Source organism: Ambystoma mexicanum, chromosome 7p (genome assembly GCF_040938575.1).
Source record: "Ambystoma mexicanum isolate Mex_15411 chromosome 7p, UKY_AmexF1_1, whole genome shotgun sequence".
In the NCBI taxonomy this organism is placed as follows: domain Eukaryota; kingdom Metazoa; phylum Chordata; class Amphibia; order Caudata; family Ambystomatidae; genus Ambystoma; species Ambystoma mexicanum.
In genome coordinates, this window is record NC_090939.1 from 17,694,698 (window position 1) to 17,712,841 (window position 18,144).

Below are 18,144 nucleotides of genomic sequence, written 5' to 3' on the forward strand. Positions count from 1 at the left end.
TTACTTGCAGCCACGGGAATTGAAGTTTGCCAGTTGCGAGCTTTTTGACCAGTCCGAATGCAGTGCAGGACTCCCTCCCTCTTATCCCCATGACTGAGGCACAGGAACAGCGAGATCTACAGGAACTGCCAGGAACAGAAGTCATCAGCTGCATCTTTTTCTTCATTGTCAGGTACTTTGAAACAAAACTGAGAGTACTTACCTCTCGCAGTGAAAGTGCTTGTAACTTTTGCAACTTGCAGGCCTAATCAGCTTGTGACCCAACAAATGTTATGTTACTTGGTATTTATATAGCGCCTTATGTATCATTGGTATTACCTCAAAGCGCTGGTAGGTTGAATACCCTCTTCTTTTCAGAAACTACTTCTGAGAACTTGTGCAGAGACTTTACCGTTTACTTACCAGAACCGCTTTATCCTATCCAAGACTTTAGCCCATTGACTTTGGCCTGGCCTATTGAATTGAATTGACTCTACTCTTCTGGTGAACTCCAAGTATTTGCATTGTCTAAGAATAATTGTAACCTTTCATGTTGTAATAATCTTTGCCTTTTACTCCTCTTGAAAAGTATTCTGAAATAGTATTGAAGTATATTTGTGTGTTATGTAATTGCCTCCATCTAATGTATGTTTTACAAAGAAACCTTTAGTGTAAGACTTTATTTGAACACCTGTGAATGTAGACCTCTGTGTAACATCATTACTGCTCACATTCGCCTCTTGAGATGAGCCTGGCTGCTCAGCCCGCTACCAAAACTGTGTAGTACAGACTTATACCAAAGGTTGGTTTGCTTACACCTGTAGTCATAATTGTGTGTAGTGTTCCCAGAGGGTACGGCATACAAACCAAGAAAAATACATGAGGGTGGCGAAAAAGGTCTCACTCTGCAGCTTAGAAAAGTCCTAAAGTCCAGCAAAAGAGCCGGGGGCCTCTAAGGTAGCAGGGAATTGGCACATGTCTGAGAATTCTTCCTAACATGCTGTTATAATCGGTTTCTAATACGTGGAGTCTTCTGTTCAGCCAGAAGCTGCTTGGAGAACCTTGTTAGGGAGAATTATCATTGCTGTGCTAATTCCCCTCAGCCTTCGAGAACCCCAGCTCTTTTTCTGGACTTTTTAATTTTAATCCTGGAGTGAGTGAGCCTTTGGTCTCATTCGTTTTGCCCTGATTTGGATGATGCGTTGCCTTTGCATCTTCTTTTTGTATGATGACACACAGCACCTTCAGTGCAGTGTCACAGAGAAATCCTCTAGATTTCTCATACGGTTTAAATACCTTTTCTTGTGAGAACTACAGTTCCTAAAAGTAGAAAAGTGAAATTGACTTTGCTTACCTTTTCTCTTTGTAGGTCCAGCACACCCCCATCTTATGTGGAGTTCTGGGGGGTTACTTAGTAGCCCCGTTTCCTACTTACTGCTGTAACATTGTTACCTTCTCTACTTTAAATGGCTGGTGGCAGTGGTTTAATTTTCCTACCATTGTGCTTTTCTACTGCAGGCTGAATCCTCAGCTGCAGCATAGCACCCATGCGTGACCATTGTCAAAATGGCCCTTGTCTTTTTTTTGCCATTTTCTGTTTGTGAGGTCTTTCTTGGGTTTTATTCTGCACGCCAAGCCAAGTTTGAGCCCTTTGGCGGTTTTGCCTTTGGCGGGCTTCAGTTCTGAAACCTGCCTATGGCTTCATTGTGTCTGCAAAGGCAGGAAGTGAGGAAGGAGCCTGAAACTCCCCTGTTCTTCGTCTCCAGGGAAACCTGAATGCACCCAGTCCTGAATGGCTGCCTGGCTGTACTTGCTGGGCCAGCCAACCTGCTGTTTGAGTGACAGTTAAGCTTTGCATGAATGGGGGAAACCTGCTTAAAAGATGAGGGTTTTCGGACTGAAGATTGAGTCGACCACTGGGAAGAACAACCTGACAAAGAAACCATGAACAAAACTTGCTGCATCCTTCTGGACCGCACTGCCTGGCGAAGCCCTGCTGCTGTGCTGAAACTCCTTTTTCTAATCGACAAGAGAAGCTCCGGAAAGGACGACTTCTTTCCTTGGGTTAGTGGGACCAACGAACCCTGAGACCAACTCTGCTCGGACACCTTCCCCAACTGGCTGTACTTCTTTGCTGCTGCAGGAACCGAGTGCCAGGGGTCGAGGATTCCATAGTCTAGTGCAACGTCTGTGATCAGGCCAGAAGCTCCAGGAGTCTCCCCAGGACCCTCCAAAAGCAGGAGGACCAGAGCTTGAGTCTCCTCATCAGGGTGTAGGACTCGAGGAGTGAAGGAAACCCAACTGGTGTCAAATATCTGCGGTGGTGCCGTTTACAGAGCGCAAAGTGCCGCTGTTCCAAAATGAGTCCATAGCTGCCGCTGACCTTCAAATCGCTGTGCTGGAGTCCTCGGCTCCAGGCGTCCTCCCTCTTGTCCCCACAACTGGGGCCCAGGAACACAGTATCTGCAACACTGCAACCAGACGGAAGCCAGCCGGGCAACTCTTCTACCTTTTTACTGTTCTGACGTGGGGTACTTACCTCATTGTCTGTAGTTCTGCTCTTCTCGGTTGAGACTTGCACTAGCTGCTTTTCCAGAGTTTTTAGCTCTAACTTTCACAAGTGTGATTTTTTTTTTTTTAACTTTGTGAAAACTCTTTACTATCTAAGTGCCTCAGCTCCATAGACTTTACTCCAGTTGACTTTGGCTGTCCTGGCTCCCTGCAGACTCTTCGAGTCAATTTGACTTTGATTCTTACTGTCCCTCATAGGTGATACATTGGTTTTAAACTAATATTTGCTGGGAAAGGTTTTTATCTAGACTTCATTGGGAGAGTTTAAAGTGACCTTTCCTTCAACCTCAGAATGTACAAAGTATACAAGTGATATATAAATGCCAGTACTGTCCTAGTTGAAGTCACCTCAGGGTGTAGGAAGTGTGTATGAAGCATCTCTAAAGAGTATCTACTTGCTCTGTGTTGATTCTGGGAAGGTATTTTAAAGTATATTTGAGTGTTACAAACCTTGCCCTTTTTAAAGAATGCTTATTTAAAACTGACGGTTAAATAATTATTTTAACTAGAAACCTTGAGTGCAAGTGTTATTTGGATACTTTTTGGTGGATTTCATTGCTACAGGTCTACAGCTCACATTTACCCCTCTTGAGATGAGCCTGGCTGCTCAGTCACACTATCAACATGTGTAGTACAGGCCTATACCAAAAGGTGGGTTACCAAATACCAAGAGTACAAGTGTTCTGTAGTCTCCCACAGGGTTACTACATCAATTCTTGCCTAACTGAGAAAAAGGTCCCACTCACTCAGGGATTAAAATGAAAACGTCTTAAGTCCAGCAAAAGAGCTGGGGGTCTCTTAAGTTTAAAGGGAATTGGCACAGAAATTAAAATTCTCCCCAACGGTGTTCAAAAGAGAAATCACAGTAATTCAAGGGGAGTTACCTTTAGAAAGCACAAGCTGTAAGGCCGCCAATGCAGGTAAGTTGAGGTCAACTTGGTGTTGGGTTAAATTGCACTCCCAAAGATAGGAAGCACCCCAAATGGCAAAAGGATCAAATACCCCAAGCCCCACAGTACCTTGAAAATGAAGAAAGTATTCCAGCTGATTGCCTTCACGATGCAATGCAGTAGACCCTTTTTCCTGGTCCATGGTCGTGGTGACGAAAGGGAGGACGTCTGGCGGGCTCCTGCGGCAGCACTCGAGAGAGGGACTTGGCAGCAATCGATTTCTGTTGATTCAGCACTCTTTGTGATCTTGACACCTTTTTCTCAGCGCCAACGAAGAACGAAAAGTTCAGGTTAGGATTTCCTTAATCCCTCGGTCCTGGACTCTGGTGAGGGGGACTTTGGACGCAGATTTCTTGCTTCTGTAGGGTCCTCTGGATGCCTACAAAGATCTGGCCTGATTCGACTTTGGAAGACAATGCACTCGCAAGTGGTCGAGCTACGCCGGGTATTGGGCTTCTGCAACCTTGGAAAGTCACAGCAAGTCGGAGGTTGCGCCAAAATAGTTTGTCTCTTGGCTACTTGGTCCCACCAGGCTACGGGACAAAGTCATCCTTTTACGGGGTCTTCCCTGTCGATTCGAAAACAGGGTCAGCACAGCTGCAGGGCTTCGCTGGGTACTTTGCGGTCCAGAAGACCCAGCCAGCCAATTGGAACTGGTTTCACTGAGGATCACCTAGAGACAAAGGACAGGGTAGTTTCAGGACCTTCCCTCACTTCCTGCCTTTCCTGGCACACTGGAGCCTGGGCGGGCCTCAGGCAAAGTGCTCAAGGCAATTCACACACAGGTCTAAAGCTAAGGCAAACAGAGTAAAAGCCCAGAAGAAATGTACTAATAAGAAATGGCGAAAACATATTTGGGGTGGGGAGGGGCAGGTCTGGGGGTCAAATGGTATTGGCACAGTAATGAAAATTCTCCCTAACGAGGACAAAATTACCTTTTAATGGCTGGTGGCAGTGAACCTTTTTTTTCATTCGGTGCACCTTTACTGCGGGTTATTCGCACAGGCCCGGTAAAGGCACCCATGGGTGCTCATTTTTGCAAAATGGCCCCCTGTGTTCTCATTTTAGCATTTCTTGTCCTTTCTTGTTCCTTCCCCTGACATCCAGGGCGGGAAATTCCTTTGTGGGATTTTTATCTTCGGCGGGAGTCCTGGCGACTCACCGCCCAGGAGTGTCTGTTAAGGCAGGAAGTGAGGGAGGAGTCCAAAACTCTGCAGTCCTTAGTCTTCTAGCCTGCCTGTGAGAATCGGGTTCAAAATGGGCGGCTGGCTGTCCTAAAAGGATTACACCCCAAGGTCCAACTCCCCTATTAACACTGTGCTATCCTGTATCAGTTATACTTTTCTGAACATATTCTATCTATAAACAGTAAAAACCTATATTATCCATTTGACTTGCTGAGTGATTTCTTGATGAACATTGTGGTATAACTCAGTCTACTACCCTTGTATTACACAAAGTAATCTGAAAGTAACTTATGGTTTTACTCACCAAGAATAGGTGTGACCTATACGGAATGGGCCTCATTACAAGTTTGCTGGTCCGCTTTGTTACCGGACCGACAAACTAAGAGTTCTGATCGCGGGTGCCTTCCGGCCTGCCAGTTCTGACCTGGCGGGTGTACCGGCACCCGCAAGCAGACACAGACGGTCGCACCGGCACCATTCTGAATGGTGTCGGTGCTAACGTCCTCCCCATTCCCATTGAGTCCTATGGCACTCAAATAGGGATGGGGAGTAAATAATTTTGGCACCTAGCAATGGGGAAATAGAGGGTCAGCGAGGGCTGTAATGCCACTGTATTTCCCCATTGCCAGGCGCCAGAAAAATTCACACGTTAGGCAGCAGCCTGCTAGTTTTACTGGCAAGGCTACCGCCAAACTTGTAATGAGGCCCAATGTGAATGCAAAGGTCTGACTTCCCTAGAACTAGATGTTCCAAATTAGGTTATGTGCTTTGGTCTGTGCACCTTCAAGCATAGTGTTGTGTTTTTACAATTGTGGTTATATATAATGTGATAGTACTTATTCCCCCCTAGATTTGTCTGGGCCTAATTGTATTTAAATAAACCATTTACTTTTTACAATACATAGTGTTTCAGTACTTCTTTGGACCATTTGTATTACTGTTTGTACTGAATCTACTGCCCTCGCTCCCTCCTCAAATAAGCCTGGCTGCTCTGTCTGCGCTACCATGAACTCTGGTGGTACAACCGTATAGTAAGAGTGTAGCCTTGTGCTGCCTCAGTTGAATAGTTTTACTAAGACCTTGGACTTGAGAAAAACAGTCCTAACGGGTATTGGAAAGCACGAGATTCTAAGCAGCATCTCGGCTACGATACTTCCTGCCACACAGTCCTCAAGCAAGATGCTCAGTGAGTTGCCATATGGGACTGACACCTATGTAATGTCAGGGGTGTGTGCAAAGACCATCCATATGACATCTTGGATTGTCTATTACGTCGCATTGTACCATTTCTGATAACTCATTGTTTCACGCTGTTCCTTCTGTCTACTTAGGCACATTCCCTCAGGATGACTTTCCCGAGGACGTTTCTACAGATGAAGACGATGATGAATTTAGCCAAAGGTGGTCCAGGAAGAAGCATTTCAAGGCTCTTAAGATCAAAGCAGAGGAAAAGAAAGGTAATAGCACCTCCCTTTTACAGTGTCGCAATGCTACAAGAGGGCAAGCTCTCTGTAATGTCAAGGTCAATTAATGCGTCTATTGCAATACGCTTTTATTGCTTTGGTTAACTGGGTTGTAAGGCAGGCCCAAGGACCGGAGAATACAATGGTTCCGGGGCGCATGCTTTGTAGGTGTTTTGGCAATTGGTATAATGCAGCTGGACTTTTAGTTGCAAGGCCAAACGTTTTCGCGGGTATGAAGCACTGCCACTTTTTAAACTAGAGGTACTGGAAGCTTTCCTCAACTCCTTTACTTAGCTTTTAATGAGGTATAAAGTCTTATTTCAGCATCTGGGTTGATATTCTTTTATCAGAGTAATACTATGTTACCCTGTATTCTAATCTTCCATACTCCCTTCATATGAATTGACCCCTGACTATAGCCACTGGGTGAACCAAGTAAAGGTAATTCTACGAAATCAACATAGGACTGGGGTATATTCCTCCTAACCAAGTAGCCACTTGGTAGAACCATACCTTTTGCGGTTGGTTAATAATCTGTCGCTAGTATAGTGCCTCTTAAACTCCTAGGCTTTTTATTGGTTGGTGCTAGGAGACTAGTTTACTACATCACACCCTCTTAGGTTGCAAGTGCTTGATGAGTGTATACTTACCTCATCTACCAACCAGGCCTTGTATTAAGTGTTCAATAATTGTGTCCTCCCCTCTCGCCACCCTTTGAGGTATGTGAGTGTTTTGTGACTGAAGGCAGTTAGTATTATCTAATTTTAGTTCCTCGCGTACTAGTCTGTTAGTCTGGTCTGTCTCTTTTACTGGTTCTCTTCTTTTAGTCTGAAATCTGTTCTGATTTCTGTTGCAGCTAAAGAAAAAGATATGGCAAAGAGGAGTGCTGAAGACGGCCCTCCTCTGGTGCCGCCAAAAAAGAAAAGGAAGAAGCGAAAGGCCAATGTCGTAGATACCATCATGGCATCTGGTGAGCAGAGCGCCACTGCTTCTGTTGAATGCGAGCGCGCCTGTACCAGCAGCGATCCTGAAACACTTCAGGAAGAAACAACCTTCACTGGTGCTGATCTAGGGGTCCCTGAGGAAGACCTGGCCACTAATGAAAATAACAATTGCAACGCACTTGTCAAACTTCAGACTGACTCTCAGGGCAAGAAGGCTAGAGTCAAGAAAAAGACTGCTGTAACTCTGCAAGACCCCACGGAGGTGCAGCCACCAAGTGGACAAGAAACGGCACTGACTTGTACAAGCATGAGAACAAAGAAGGAAATGAAAAGCTCACAGGTCAGCCAGAACAGACTCCTTGAAGGGACAGATGAGCACCTTGTGCAAGGACTGGAAGAGAATGGTCCTGCTAGACCAAAGAAGAAAGTAAAGCCCACAAAGTCCAATGAGAATCTCTCCCTGGCACTCACTGATGGTTGTGCAGCACAGACTGCTGGTGAGGGAAATGTAAAAAGTTCACCTCGTAGACCCAAGAGGAAAGCAAAATTCTCTGATACCAATGGGAACCCTCATCTCCCAGTAGCAGGAAAAACCTCTTCTGTGCAGACTAACAGTGATGAGGTCACATCAGGCCTGGTGCTGCAAAAAAAACTCAAACTGAAAGCCAAAAAAAGAAAGCTGTTGCTGCTCCCAGAGCCTGCAATGGTAGGATTCCCTACGAAAAAGAAAAGGAAAGCACAGCAGGAGGCACAGAGCATGTCGGCAGAGATCGGAAGCCCAGTCGCCATCATCAAGAAAAGCAAACGCACTGTAAGCAATTGTGTATAATTATAGTGCAAACTGGGTTTGGTCTTTGGACTTTTATCCCGTGTGGGTTTTTGTAATGGGACAGAACTTGGAGAGTTTTATTTTATTCTCGAGCAGAGTCCACCTACATACATAGTATGAGCCTTTTCTGTCTGCTGTGGCAGAGTGAGGGATGTGTCTACATATGCTGTCCCTCTGCCACTTTTTGAGCTCCTGCAATACATTCTCAGTTGCTTGTTACGTTGCATCACTGTTGACTATGTCTGCCATTTCCTAATCTCCACTCTGTTCCTGGGTAACACACTTTGCATTCCCAGGCCTGAAGTGTTGTTTTTCACACATGTTGGATGTTGCTGGCGACCTTTTTTCTTCTCTAGTTGATTGATATTGTAGATCCTTCCTAGATTAAACTTCTTTTCAGATCCTATGTGACCCTTCTTTTGATCTTGTATTTATAAATAAGGTGTGCCAATGGAGGTGTACAAAAAGCGGACAGCTTGGTAAACTCATGTCTGAGGTGCTGTAGCGTGGCACACATATAGTATATTGCCCAATGGCAGTGTCTGCATATGCACTTTTTTGATTTTGCACCTAAATATCTTTTCCTGCCAGATCTTCTAAAATTACGTGTTTTAAGACTGACATTGTTAGCCTTTTGCAAATCCCTTTTTCTGCTGTTCATTGTGTTAGGAAAGGGGGGCTCCTCCTCTGAGGCCTATGTTGGGGAGAATGTTCATGTTAGTGCTTAATTCCTCCCACCGTAGAGACCCCCAGCTCTTTTGCTGGACTTTAGGACTTTTTTTTTACTTTTCACCCTGGAGTGAGTGAACGCTTTTTCTCACTCGAGTTTTGACCTGATTTGGATTATGTGTTTTCTTTGTTTTTGGGGTCTGACAAACTTCACATGCATCTGTTTTTTGTATGGTCACACACAGCACCTTCAGTGCAGTGTCACAGATAAATCCTTTAGATTTCTCATAAGGTTTAAATACATTTTCTTGTGTGAACTACTCTTCCCAAGAATAGTAAAATTAAATTAACTTTCCTTCTCTTTTCTCTTTGTAAGTCCAGCACACACCATCTTATGTGGAGTGCTGGGGGGGTTACTTAGTAGCCCCTTATCCTACTTAGTCATGTAACATTTGTTATGTTACCCTGCCTACTTTAAATGGCTGGTGGCAGTGGTTTAATTTTCCTACCATTGTGCTTTTCTACCGCAGGGTGAACTCAGCTGCAGTACAGCACATATGGGTGACCTTTCGTCAAAATAGCCCCGGTCTTCCTTTTTCCGCCATTTTACGTTTGTGAGGTCTTTCTTGGGTTTTACTCTGTGTTGAGCCCTTTGTTTATTTTGCCTTTAGGTTGCTTGAGCCCTGAAGCCCGTGTCTGGGAGGACAGGATTTGAGGAAGGTTCCCAACACTCCCCTGTCCTTTATCTCTAGGAATGCCTGAATGCAACCAGTCCTGATTGGCTGACTTGCTCCTTTCGGGACAGCCACCCTGCTGTGTGGTTGATGTTTTATTTGTATCACGCTCGCACACAAGTGTTTAGAGCGCAACGAGGCAAGGGAGGGGAACACGTAAGAACAAAACCACAATCTTACTAGGCCCAGTGACATTGAGAACGGGCAAGTGCATGGGAAAGGGGAAAGTGCATGGGAGGTGGGGAGAAGTGGAAAGTGATGAGCAAAGGAATAGAAATAAATACATTAGTAAATAAATAATAAAAGCAACAAACAATAGTAGTGCAGCCAGCAAGTGGCAAGTGCTGGGTTTAAGGCAACAGAGTGGATGTGTCTGATAAGTGCAGAAAAAGGGATGGGGGACTGTAGGGTTACAGATACAGACCCCAGTGCAAGGCATTGCCAGGAGGCAGTGCGGGTGGGTGGCAGGGTGTGCAGGTACCAGGGTCCAAAAGTCGGAGGGTCAGAGGGTAACCAGGTGCATGATGACAGGACAGATCAGCAGGGAAGAGCGAAGGCAGAAGCAAAGAGGAAGGTCTTGAGGTGCTTCCGGAACCAGACATGGTTCTCCTCGTTTCTTGGTGGCAGGGAGGCTGTTCCAGAAGGAGGCCCCAGCTGAAGACGGAGATCTACCCCCAGCTTGTTTCTTAAAAAAAGACTGACCCTGAGGGAGTTAGAGGTGGAGGAACGAAGAGCTAGGGAGGGAAGGTATTTACGGAGGGACAGCTGAAGGTATTCTGGACCCAGAAAACCATATGGACAATGCAAAGGGTTTTGAATTTAATCCTTGCAGCCACTGGGAGCCAGTGGAGAGATTTCGGGGCTGGAGAGATACGGTCCCAAGGCTTGAGGCCAAGGACAAGTCTTGCAGTCCTGTTCTGGATAAGTTGCAAAGGGCAGAGAGTACAGAGGAGTAGATTTTGAAAGGGGCTGTTGCAATAATCCAATTCAGAGAGAAACTGGGCTCGAGAGACAGTGAGCTTGTGGGGGGAAAGGCGAGGAAAGGCAGAATACCTCTGAGGCGGTGCAGTAGGAAGTTTGACTTTTTAGAGACTTCACGCTTTCCTTTTCTTCCCACATCTTTGAAGTCATAGATAACACAGAGGTTCTTAGCCTCGCAGGTGGGGGTAGGAGGGCGGCCAAGGGAGGCCGGCCAGAGAGTAAATCCAGAAGCTACAAATCCCACATGACTGCATAACTGTATTATGTTAGAATCTGTGTTTACATTACCTGTGCCTTAATTGTATGAATGTATAACTTGTAAATGCCTATCCAACTTGTATTTCCCCTTGTAACTAAGCTCCCCACAAGTAACAGCGCTGTGATGCCCAAGGACTGCTCGTGTGCTACACAAATGTTAATTTGTAAAAAAAAAAATTGTGACAGGAAAGGAGGATCTCCTTCTTGCTGGTGTTCACACCCTTTTTAAAAGCAAAGTTACATTCTTAATGATCCAGCACAGGCCGATTTCAGGAAATTAAAGGTGCAGGGGGGTGGGGGGGGCTTAGAGGCCTTGGCACAAAGCCCTACTAGACAAAGGGGGGGGTCCAAATTAGGAGTCCACCTGTCCCCTGCACACTATCTACATACGCCTGGGAGGTGGTAAATGATTCAATGGTTGAAAAGTAAAGTACACTTGACGACCATATTCAATTTAACAAGCAATATACATGGGCAGTAGTTTTTTGTAAAACAAGGTTATTTAATCAACCAAAACATATTATTTTATTAAAGAGCCTAATTGGACTGTTGATGGAAGTCCTACATAGAGGAAAGAGAACAAATTGGTTTGTTATAACCCATCCATAGCTATCATGAAAAGTATCAGACAAGTAGGAGTTGAGCAATCATGCCGGGGTATGTGTCAAAAGCTATACAAGGGAGTATCTCTTTCCTCTATGTATGTATGTATGACTTCAATTAACAGTCCAATTAGGCTCTTTTTGAAGAAGAGGGACCACCTTGAAACACGTCAGCCACTGACATTCGACTCCCTGATGTGCTTTGCCTAAAATATTATTTTGTGGTTGATTAAATAACCTTGTTTTACAAGAGATCGTTGGCAGCACACCTATCCTGAATGGCAGATAGGCAATCAGAAATGAGAGAAGGAGACGAGGTGGCCGAGGGAAGCCTGAAAATGAGTTGCATCAGCATAGCACTGAAAATTGGAGCAGAAATGTCAATGCGGTGGGCGAGAGTTGCCGGGTATTTGTTGAAAAGCCTTAGTGAGAGGTTAGACCCCTGTGGAACACCGCAGGTAGAAAGGGAGGTGGATGAAAGGAAGGACCCAAGTTAGACCTGGGAGGGTCGATCAGAGAGGTCAGCCAGGCCAGAGCCTGATCAGTGGTACCCATGTTGTCACAAACTGTTGATCAGGATGGTATGGTTGATCGTGTCGAAGGCAGAAGAGATCGAGTAGGATGAGGACAGAGGGAATGTTAGAGTCCAGGGTGGTGAGTAAATCTTCACGGATGTTAAGGAGAGCAGTTTCCGTGCTTCTGGCAGCTCTAAAGCCAGACTGATGTTCGTGTAGACAACCGACAGAATCGCAGTGAAGGTTAAGCTGTGAGATGGCCAGCTTTTCCTGGAGTTTGCCCAGAAAAGGAGTGATGGAGATTGGGCGATAGTTAGCCGGGTAAGAAGGGTCAGCTGTGGGTTTCTTCAGAAGGGGGTGCACAAGAGAGTGCTTCAGAGGGGAGGGGTAAGGCTCCTGAGGCAAAGGAGAGCTTGCAGAAATCAGCCAGGGCAGGAGCGAGGGTGTCAATGTGGTCCTTGAAGGTTTTGGAAGAACCGGGATGAACCTATGTTGACTTTTATTAATCGGACTTGTCTTGCGACCCCAACAGGGGAGAAAAGAGGAAAGGACGAGAAAGAGGATGGGGGGTGGTTGAAGGAGGGCTATAGTTTGCAGAAGGAGAAGGGAGAGGATTGACAGCCTAGGCTTTGCATGAATGGGAGAAACCTGCTTAAAAGGCGAGGGTATTGGGACTTGTCAGTCGACCACTGGGAGAAACGCCTGACGAAGAAATCGTGAACAAAGCTTGCTGCATCCTCCTGGACCTTTTGAATTACCCGGTGAAGCTTTGTTGCTGTGCTGATACTCCTTTTGTAATTCGACAGATGCGCCGGGCAGGACGACTTCTGCCCTTGGGTTAGTGGGACCAACTAACCCCGAGACGAACTCCACTGGACCATCTTCCCCGACTGGCTGTACTTCTTCGCTGCTGCAAGAACCGAGTGCCAGGGGTCGAGAAATCCGTAGTCTAGTGCAACGTCTGAAATCCGGCTAGAAGCTACAGGCGTCTCCTAAGGACCTTCCAGAAGCAGGGCAACTAGAGTTAGTCCCCTCACCAGAGTGCAGGACCCAAGGAGTGAAGGAAGCCCAAACTGTATCCGCGATCCGCAACAGTTCTGTTAAAGTGCTGAAACCGCGACGTGCCGGTGAACCAAAAAGAGCCCGTAGCTGCTGACGACCTCCCTAGTACAGCTGCAGGAGCCCTCCATACTTCCTCCCTCTTGTCCCCACGACTGAGACTCAGGAACACTGGGTCTGCACAGCTGTAGCAGGACAGAATCCAGCTGGACACCTCTTCAAACCAGAGGTAGGTTAGGCTTGGGGTACTAGCCTTCTCCAGCATGGGGTCTGGCATGGATTCACATGCTCATGAATATTCCCCGTCGTCAGGCTGGGAATCCTCGGTAAAGAAAAAACCAGTATCAGTTTCGTTTCTGATCTGTCTTTCGTAGTAGTAACCAATCACTGGTCTCTGCGTCATACTGACCACAGCCAATGACTGCCCTCTACCTAAGCACCGCCTCTGGCAGCCATCTTCAGATTTTTACCGCACGTTCATGTGTTGGGATCCTCGTGCTATTGCTCTCGAGCGTTAGTGCTATTTTTTCACGTTTTTTTGCTCAAAAACTTCGTTTGTTCGGTCAAAAGAGCCTCATTCTCCACCGACTCTCCATCCGATCAACGGGGACCCGTGTCGGATTCGTCTGCGCCCCTCAAGGGTGAAGATTTCGTCGAGCTACGCTTTGGAGGACTCCAGAAGCTTCTCAGGCCCGGACATGGCCCAGGAGAAGGGAAGCTCGACGCCCGGAAAGCTCTTCAGGGTCTGCCCTGGATGCTAGCTGCAGAACGTCTTTAAGGAGGACGAACACTCCTTTTGTCTCTACTGCTTACATGAGGACAAGACGCACGTGGAGGAGGACTGTGCGTTTTGCGGCAATATGTCGGAGCGGACCATGAAGGACCGCCATCAACGTCTCGCCAACTGGCTGGAAGGGAAGAGCCCGTCAGGCGAGAAGAAGAGGAAGAAATCCGAGCGGTCTTCTAAGACCTTTGAGGACGCCCCGGCGACGGGGGTCCAACACAAGGCCAAGCACGGCGAGTCCGCTGGCACCGGGAGCGCCGAACGGTCGGGCTCTACGGACGCCAGGCAGGGCGCACCCTCCCCGGCACCTTCAACCACGAGCCAACGCTCTGGGTCGGGTAAGAGGAAGGGCGAGCACCCGGCAAAGCTCCTGGAGAGGCCCCGGTCGAGCTCGAAGGCCCCATCGGAGGGGGAGCGAGGCAGTGTCCCCCCCATCAAGGATAAGGCGGTGAGCGCACCTAAGGTGGTGAAGGCCTTAATCCATCCGGCCAAGCCCTCTATCGATACTGTCGCGGCGACCCTGGCTCAGCCTGTGGAGGCTACACCAGTGGTGGCGACCTCGGGGCTCAGAGTCTCCCTGCCACCTCGGAGGGAGTCCTCTTTTGTGCCCATCGATAGGACCCCCATGAAATCCCCGGCGGGGAAGAAAAAGGGGGGGCAGGGCGTCGTCGTAGATTCGGCTTCAACCTCGGAGGAAGAGCTGATCGAGGTCTTAAGCCACGGCCTTGGCGTGGAAGAAGACCGGCCCGTCGGGATGGATCGCGACGCAGGTGACGACGACATCGCCGAGGGTGCCGACGGGGCCCCTGATCGCCCGTCGGATTCCCCTCTGCCAGCGCCGCAAGACAACTCGGCGGCCATTTTGTTGGCTATACAGTCCTTATGCTCAGAGATAAGGACGAGACTACCGTTGCCGACGGAGGAACCTCTCCCGTCGGGGGATCCTGAACCGGGACCTTCTGGCGTTCCCCCGCCCAAGAAAAGGAGGATTCACCCTCCACCTCCTTTTCAGCCGTCGCGCACCGTCCAGCCCTCTTCCCCGTCCACCCGAGGGGATGATACAGGGACTGACACGGCAGCGACGGGTACGGACGACGAGGTATACGACGAGGATCTACCGTCGTCACCTCCCACCAGGGCTTCTCCGCCCGACGAGATTGGTTCGTTCCACTCCATGATCGCCAGGGCATCCGAGCTTTTCCAACTCTGCCCTGAAGAGAAGAAAAAGGAAGGATTCCTTTATCAACGGCGCGAGGCCAAGAGGAAGACGGTCCTCGCGGTGCCTCTACTGGACGACATTTGGGATGAGGGCCTCGCCCTCCTCAAGAACCCGTCCACTACGCCAGCTAGAAGAGACCGGTACGAGAAGAAGTACCGGGTCCCGGACGCGGCCCCCCTGTGCCTCCGGGCGCAGCCTACCCCGGACTCCGTCGTCTCCGCGGCGGCCAGGAAGAAAGCGGGGGGGGTGCGGCCTCCACATCGACTTCCCCACCGGACGGCGAGGGAAAGAAATTGGACACTATGGGACGCAGGGTCATCTCGTCTGCAGCGACGACGATTAAAGCGGCCAACGCCTTGGCTATCGTGGCCCGCTACGACAGGGAGCTATGGTACAAACTGGCTCCCCTGCTGGACTTCCTACCGGACGACAAGAGGGCGGATGCCCTGGAGATCCTACAGGAAGGTGAGGTGGCGTCAGACCACGCCATCACTATTGCGACGGACATCGCCGACACTGGGTTTCGCCAGTTGGGCAACGGCGTGTGCCTTAGGCGGCGTGGATGGCTCAAGGCTACGGACTTCCGTCAAGACGTACAGACCAGAGTCCTGGACATGCCGTTCGATGGGAACAACCTGTTTGGGAAAACAGTGGACGATTCCCTTCAGGCCATTAAAGCGGACACTGAGACGGCCCGGGCCCTTGGGGTTCTGCAGCAACGACGGACGCCCTTTCGGAGCAGCGGAGGCAAGGGCGCCTCCAAAGGTTCCGGCGGCGGTTTCTCCACCTACCGTCAAGCGGCCCGCTCGTCGTCTCAGGAGGCCTACAGAGGACAAGGCAAGTCTGGCGGACCCCGCCGTCGTCGCCAAGGAGGTCAAGGCGGCAAAGCCTCGTCGAAACAGGATTGAACCGACCGTGGGGTCGGGCCCCCACCGATGCACCCCGGTGGGAGGCCGGCTGGCGAGCTTCGTCAGTGTGTGGGAGTCCATCTCCACCGACCGTTGGGTGCTGGACGCCTTAGCCCGGGGCCACGCGCTCGAGTTTCAAAGAAGGTGCCCGCGCATCCCCCCCGTGGCCAGGAAAGAGCTTCACGTCCCTCAGCTTCTCCTGGAGGTAAGGGCGATGCTCAGGAAGGGCGCCATCAAACTCGTCCCAAAGAGGCTTCGGGGCTCCGGAGTTTACTCGAGATACTTCCTCGTGAAGAAGACGGGAGGATGGCGCCCCATCCTAGACCTGCGACGTCTGAACAAATTCATCAAGGCGCAGAAGTTCCGGATGGTCACCCTCCAGCACGTCCTGGGTCAGCTGGAGGAAGGAGACTTCCTGTCGTCGTTGGATTTGGAGGATGCCTACTTCCATATTCCCATCCTAAAGGGGCACCGAAAATTCCTCAGGTTTGTGGTCCAAGGGCGTCACTACCAGTTCAAAGCCCTCCCCTTCGGACTACGGTCAGCACCCAGGGTATTCACCAAGTGCCTTGCACCGGTGGCGGCGCAGCTGCGCCGCGAGGGGATCCACGTCTACCCCTACCTGGACGACTGGCTCATCCGAGCCAAGACGAGGGAGCTCGCCGTGGAGCACACGGCAAGGACCGTCCAACTTCTCACGGACCTGGGATTCTCCGTGAACTACGCCAAGTCCCACCTGGTACCCGCGCAAAACGCACTGTTTCTGGGAGCGAAGCTCGACAGTGTCCCTTCTGGCCTCCCCGTCGGAGGAAAGGACCAGGTCCATCCTGGGCAAGGTACAGCGGATGTTGGCTTCCGACGCGGCCAAGGTGAGGTCCATCAAGTCCCTCCTCGGAATGATGTCTTCTTGCATCTACCTCATTCCCATGTGCGGGCTCCGGATGCGCCCGTTGCAGGAGTTCCTAGACGCGCGCTGGATCCAAACGGGCGGCTTCGAGGAGAGGATCACACTCGACGAGAGTTTCCGCCGAGCGGTCCGGTGGTGGGGGACCCGCGCGCATCTGACGGCGGGCATGGACTTCCAGACCCCAGACCACCAGGAGACAGTGACCACGGATGCCTCCCTGGAAGGGTGGGAAGTGCACACCGAAAATCTGCACGCGAGAGGCCTTTGGCTCCCGAACGAGAAGTCCCTCCATATCAACGTCCTGGAGCTCCGTGCAGTGTTCTGGGCCCTCAGGTCCTTCCTTCCGTCCCTCAAGGGCAAGGTGGTGAGGATCTTCACCGACAACACCACCACCATGTTTTACATCAGGAAACAGGGCGGAACCAGGTCCCCAGCACTGTCCAAGGAGGCGCAGGACCTGTGGCATTGGGCCGTCGCCCAAAGGATGTTTCTGGTGCCGTTTCATCTGGCAGGGATAAACACCATCGCCGACTCACTCAGCAGGGAGCTGCGCTCGTGCCACGAGTGGGAACTACGGCAGGATCTAGTGGATCGCCTCTTCCGACGGTGGGGCACACCCCAGATCGACCTGTTCGCGACGGCGACGAACTCCAAGTGCCGGAGGTTCGCCAGCAGGTTTCCCCAGGCGAGGAGCATGGGCGATGCTTTCTCGTTCCCCTGGGAGGGCCTGTTACTCTACGCGTTCCCTCTTTTGCCACTGCTAATCCGGCTCGTCAACCAGCTCAAGAGGTCACGGTGCAGGATGATCCTCGTCGCACCTGCGTGGCCGAGGCAGATATGGTTCCCGGACCTTCTGGACTTGTCAGCGTCCCCGCCGATCAAGCTGCCGGTGGACGCGGATCTACTCTCCAGGGAAGGAAGCGCCATCCTCCACCACGACCCAAAATCGCTGAACTTGCAGGCCTGGCTCCTGCAGCGCTAGAGTTTGGAGGATACGACATACCGGCCGACTGCAGAGAGGTTCTTGCAAAGGCCAGGGCGTCCTCGACTCTTAAATGCTACGGACACAAATGGAAGAGGTTCTCTGTCTGGTGCCACGCACAGAAGATTAACCCTCTACGGATTACGGCTCCCCAGGTACTGCCGTACCTGCTGACGCTGGCCAAAGCTGGACTGGCACACGCGTCCATCAAGATTCATCTTGCTGCGATCTCCCGATACACCAGAACCATGGGGCGGACGTCCTTGTGGTCTCATAGTCTGGTGAAAGAGTTCATGAAGGGACTGTTCAGATCGTTCCCGCCGGTGAAGGCTCCGGCCCCGGCGTGGGAGCTCAACGTGGTGCTGACCAAGCTCATGGGACCTCCGTTCGAGCCTCTGCACTCGGCCCCGTTGAAATTTCTGTCGTGGAAAACAGCGTTTCTTGTGGCCATCACCTCCGCACGACGGGTGGGAGAGATCCAGGCCCTTTCCTGCAAGGCCCCGTACTTGACTTTTCACGACACGAGGGTAGTGCTTAGGACGCACCCCTCCTTCATGCTCAAGGTACCGTCGGACTTCCATCTCAACGAACCCTTGGTGTTGC

At 50.1% G+C, this 18,144-nt stretch overlaps 1 protein-coding gene across 1 annotated transcript in view; it reads left to right on the plus strand.

The window, feature by feature from the left end:
- LOC138525621 (ribosomal RNA processing protein 1 homolog B-like) overlaps positions 1 to 18,144 on the plus strand; it is a 310,024-nt gene that overhangs the window by 226,218 nt on the left and 65,662 nt on the right. The window contains exons 12-13 of the mRNA XM_069635673.1: positions 6,019 to 6,144; positions 7,007 to 7,905. Of these exons, the coding sequence (XP_069491774.1) occupies positions 6,019 to 6,144; positions 7,007 to 7,905 (1,025 nt within the window). The remainder of the gene's footprint in view (positions 1 to 6,018; positions 6,145 to 7,006; positions 7,906 to 18,144) is intronic.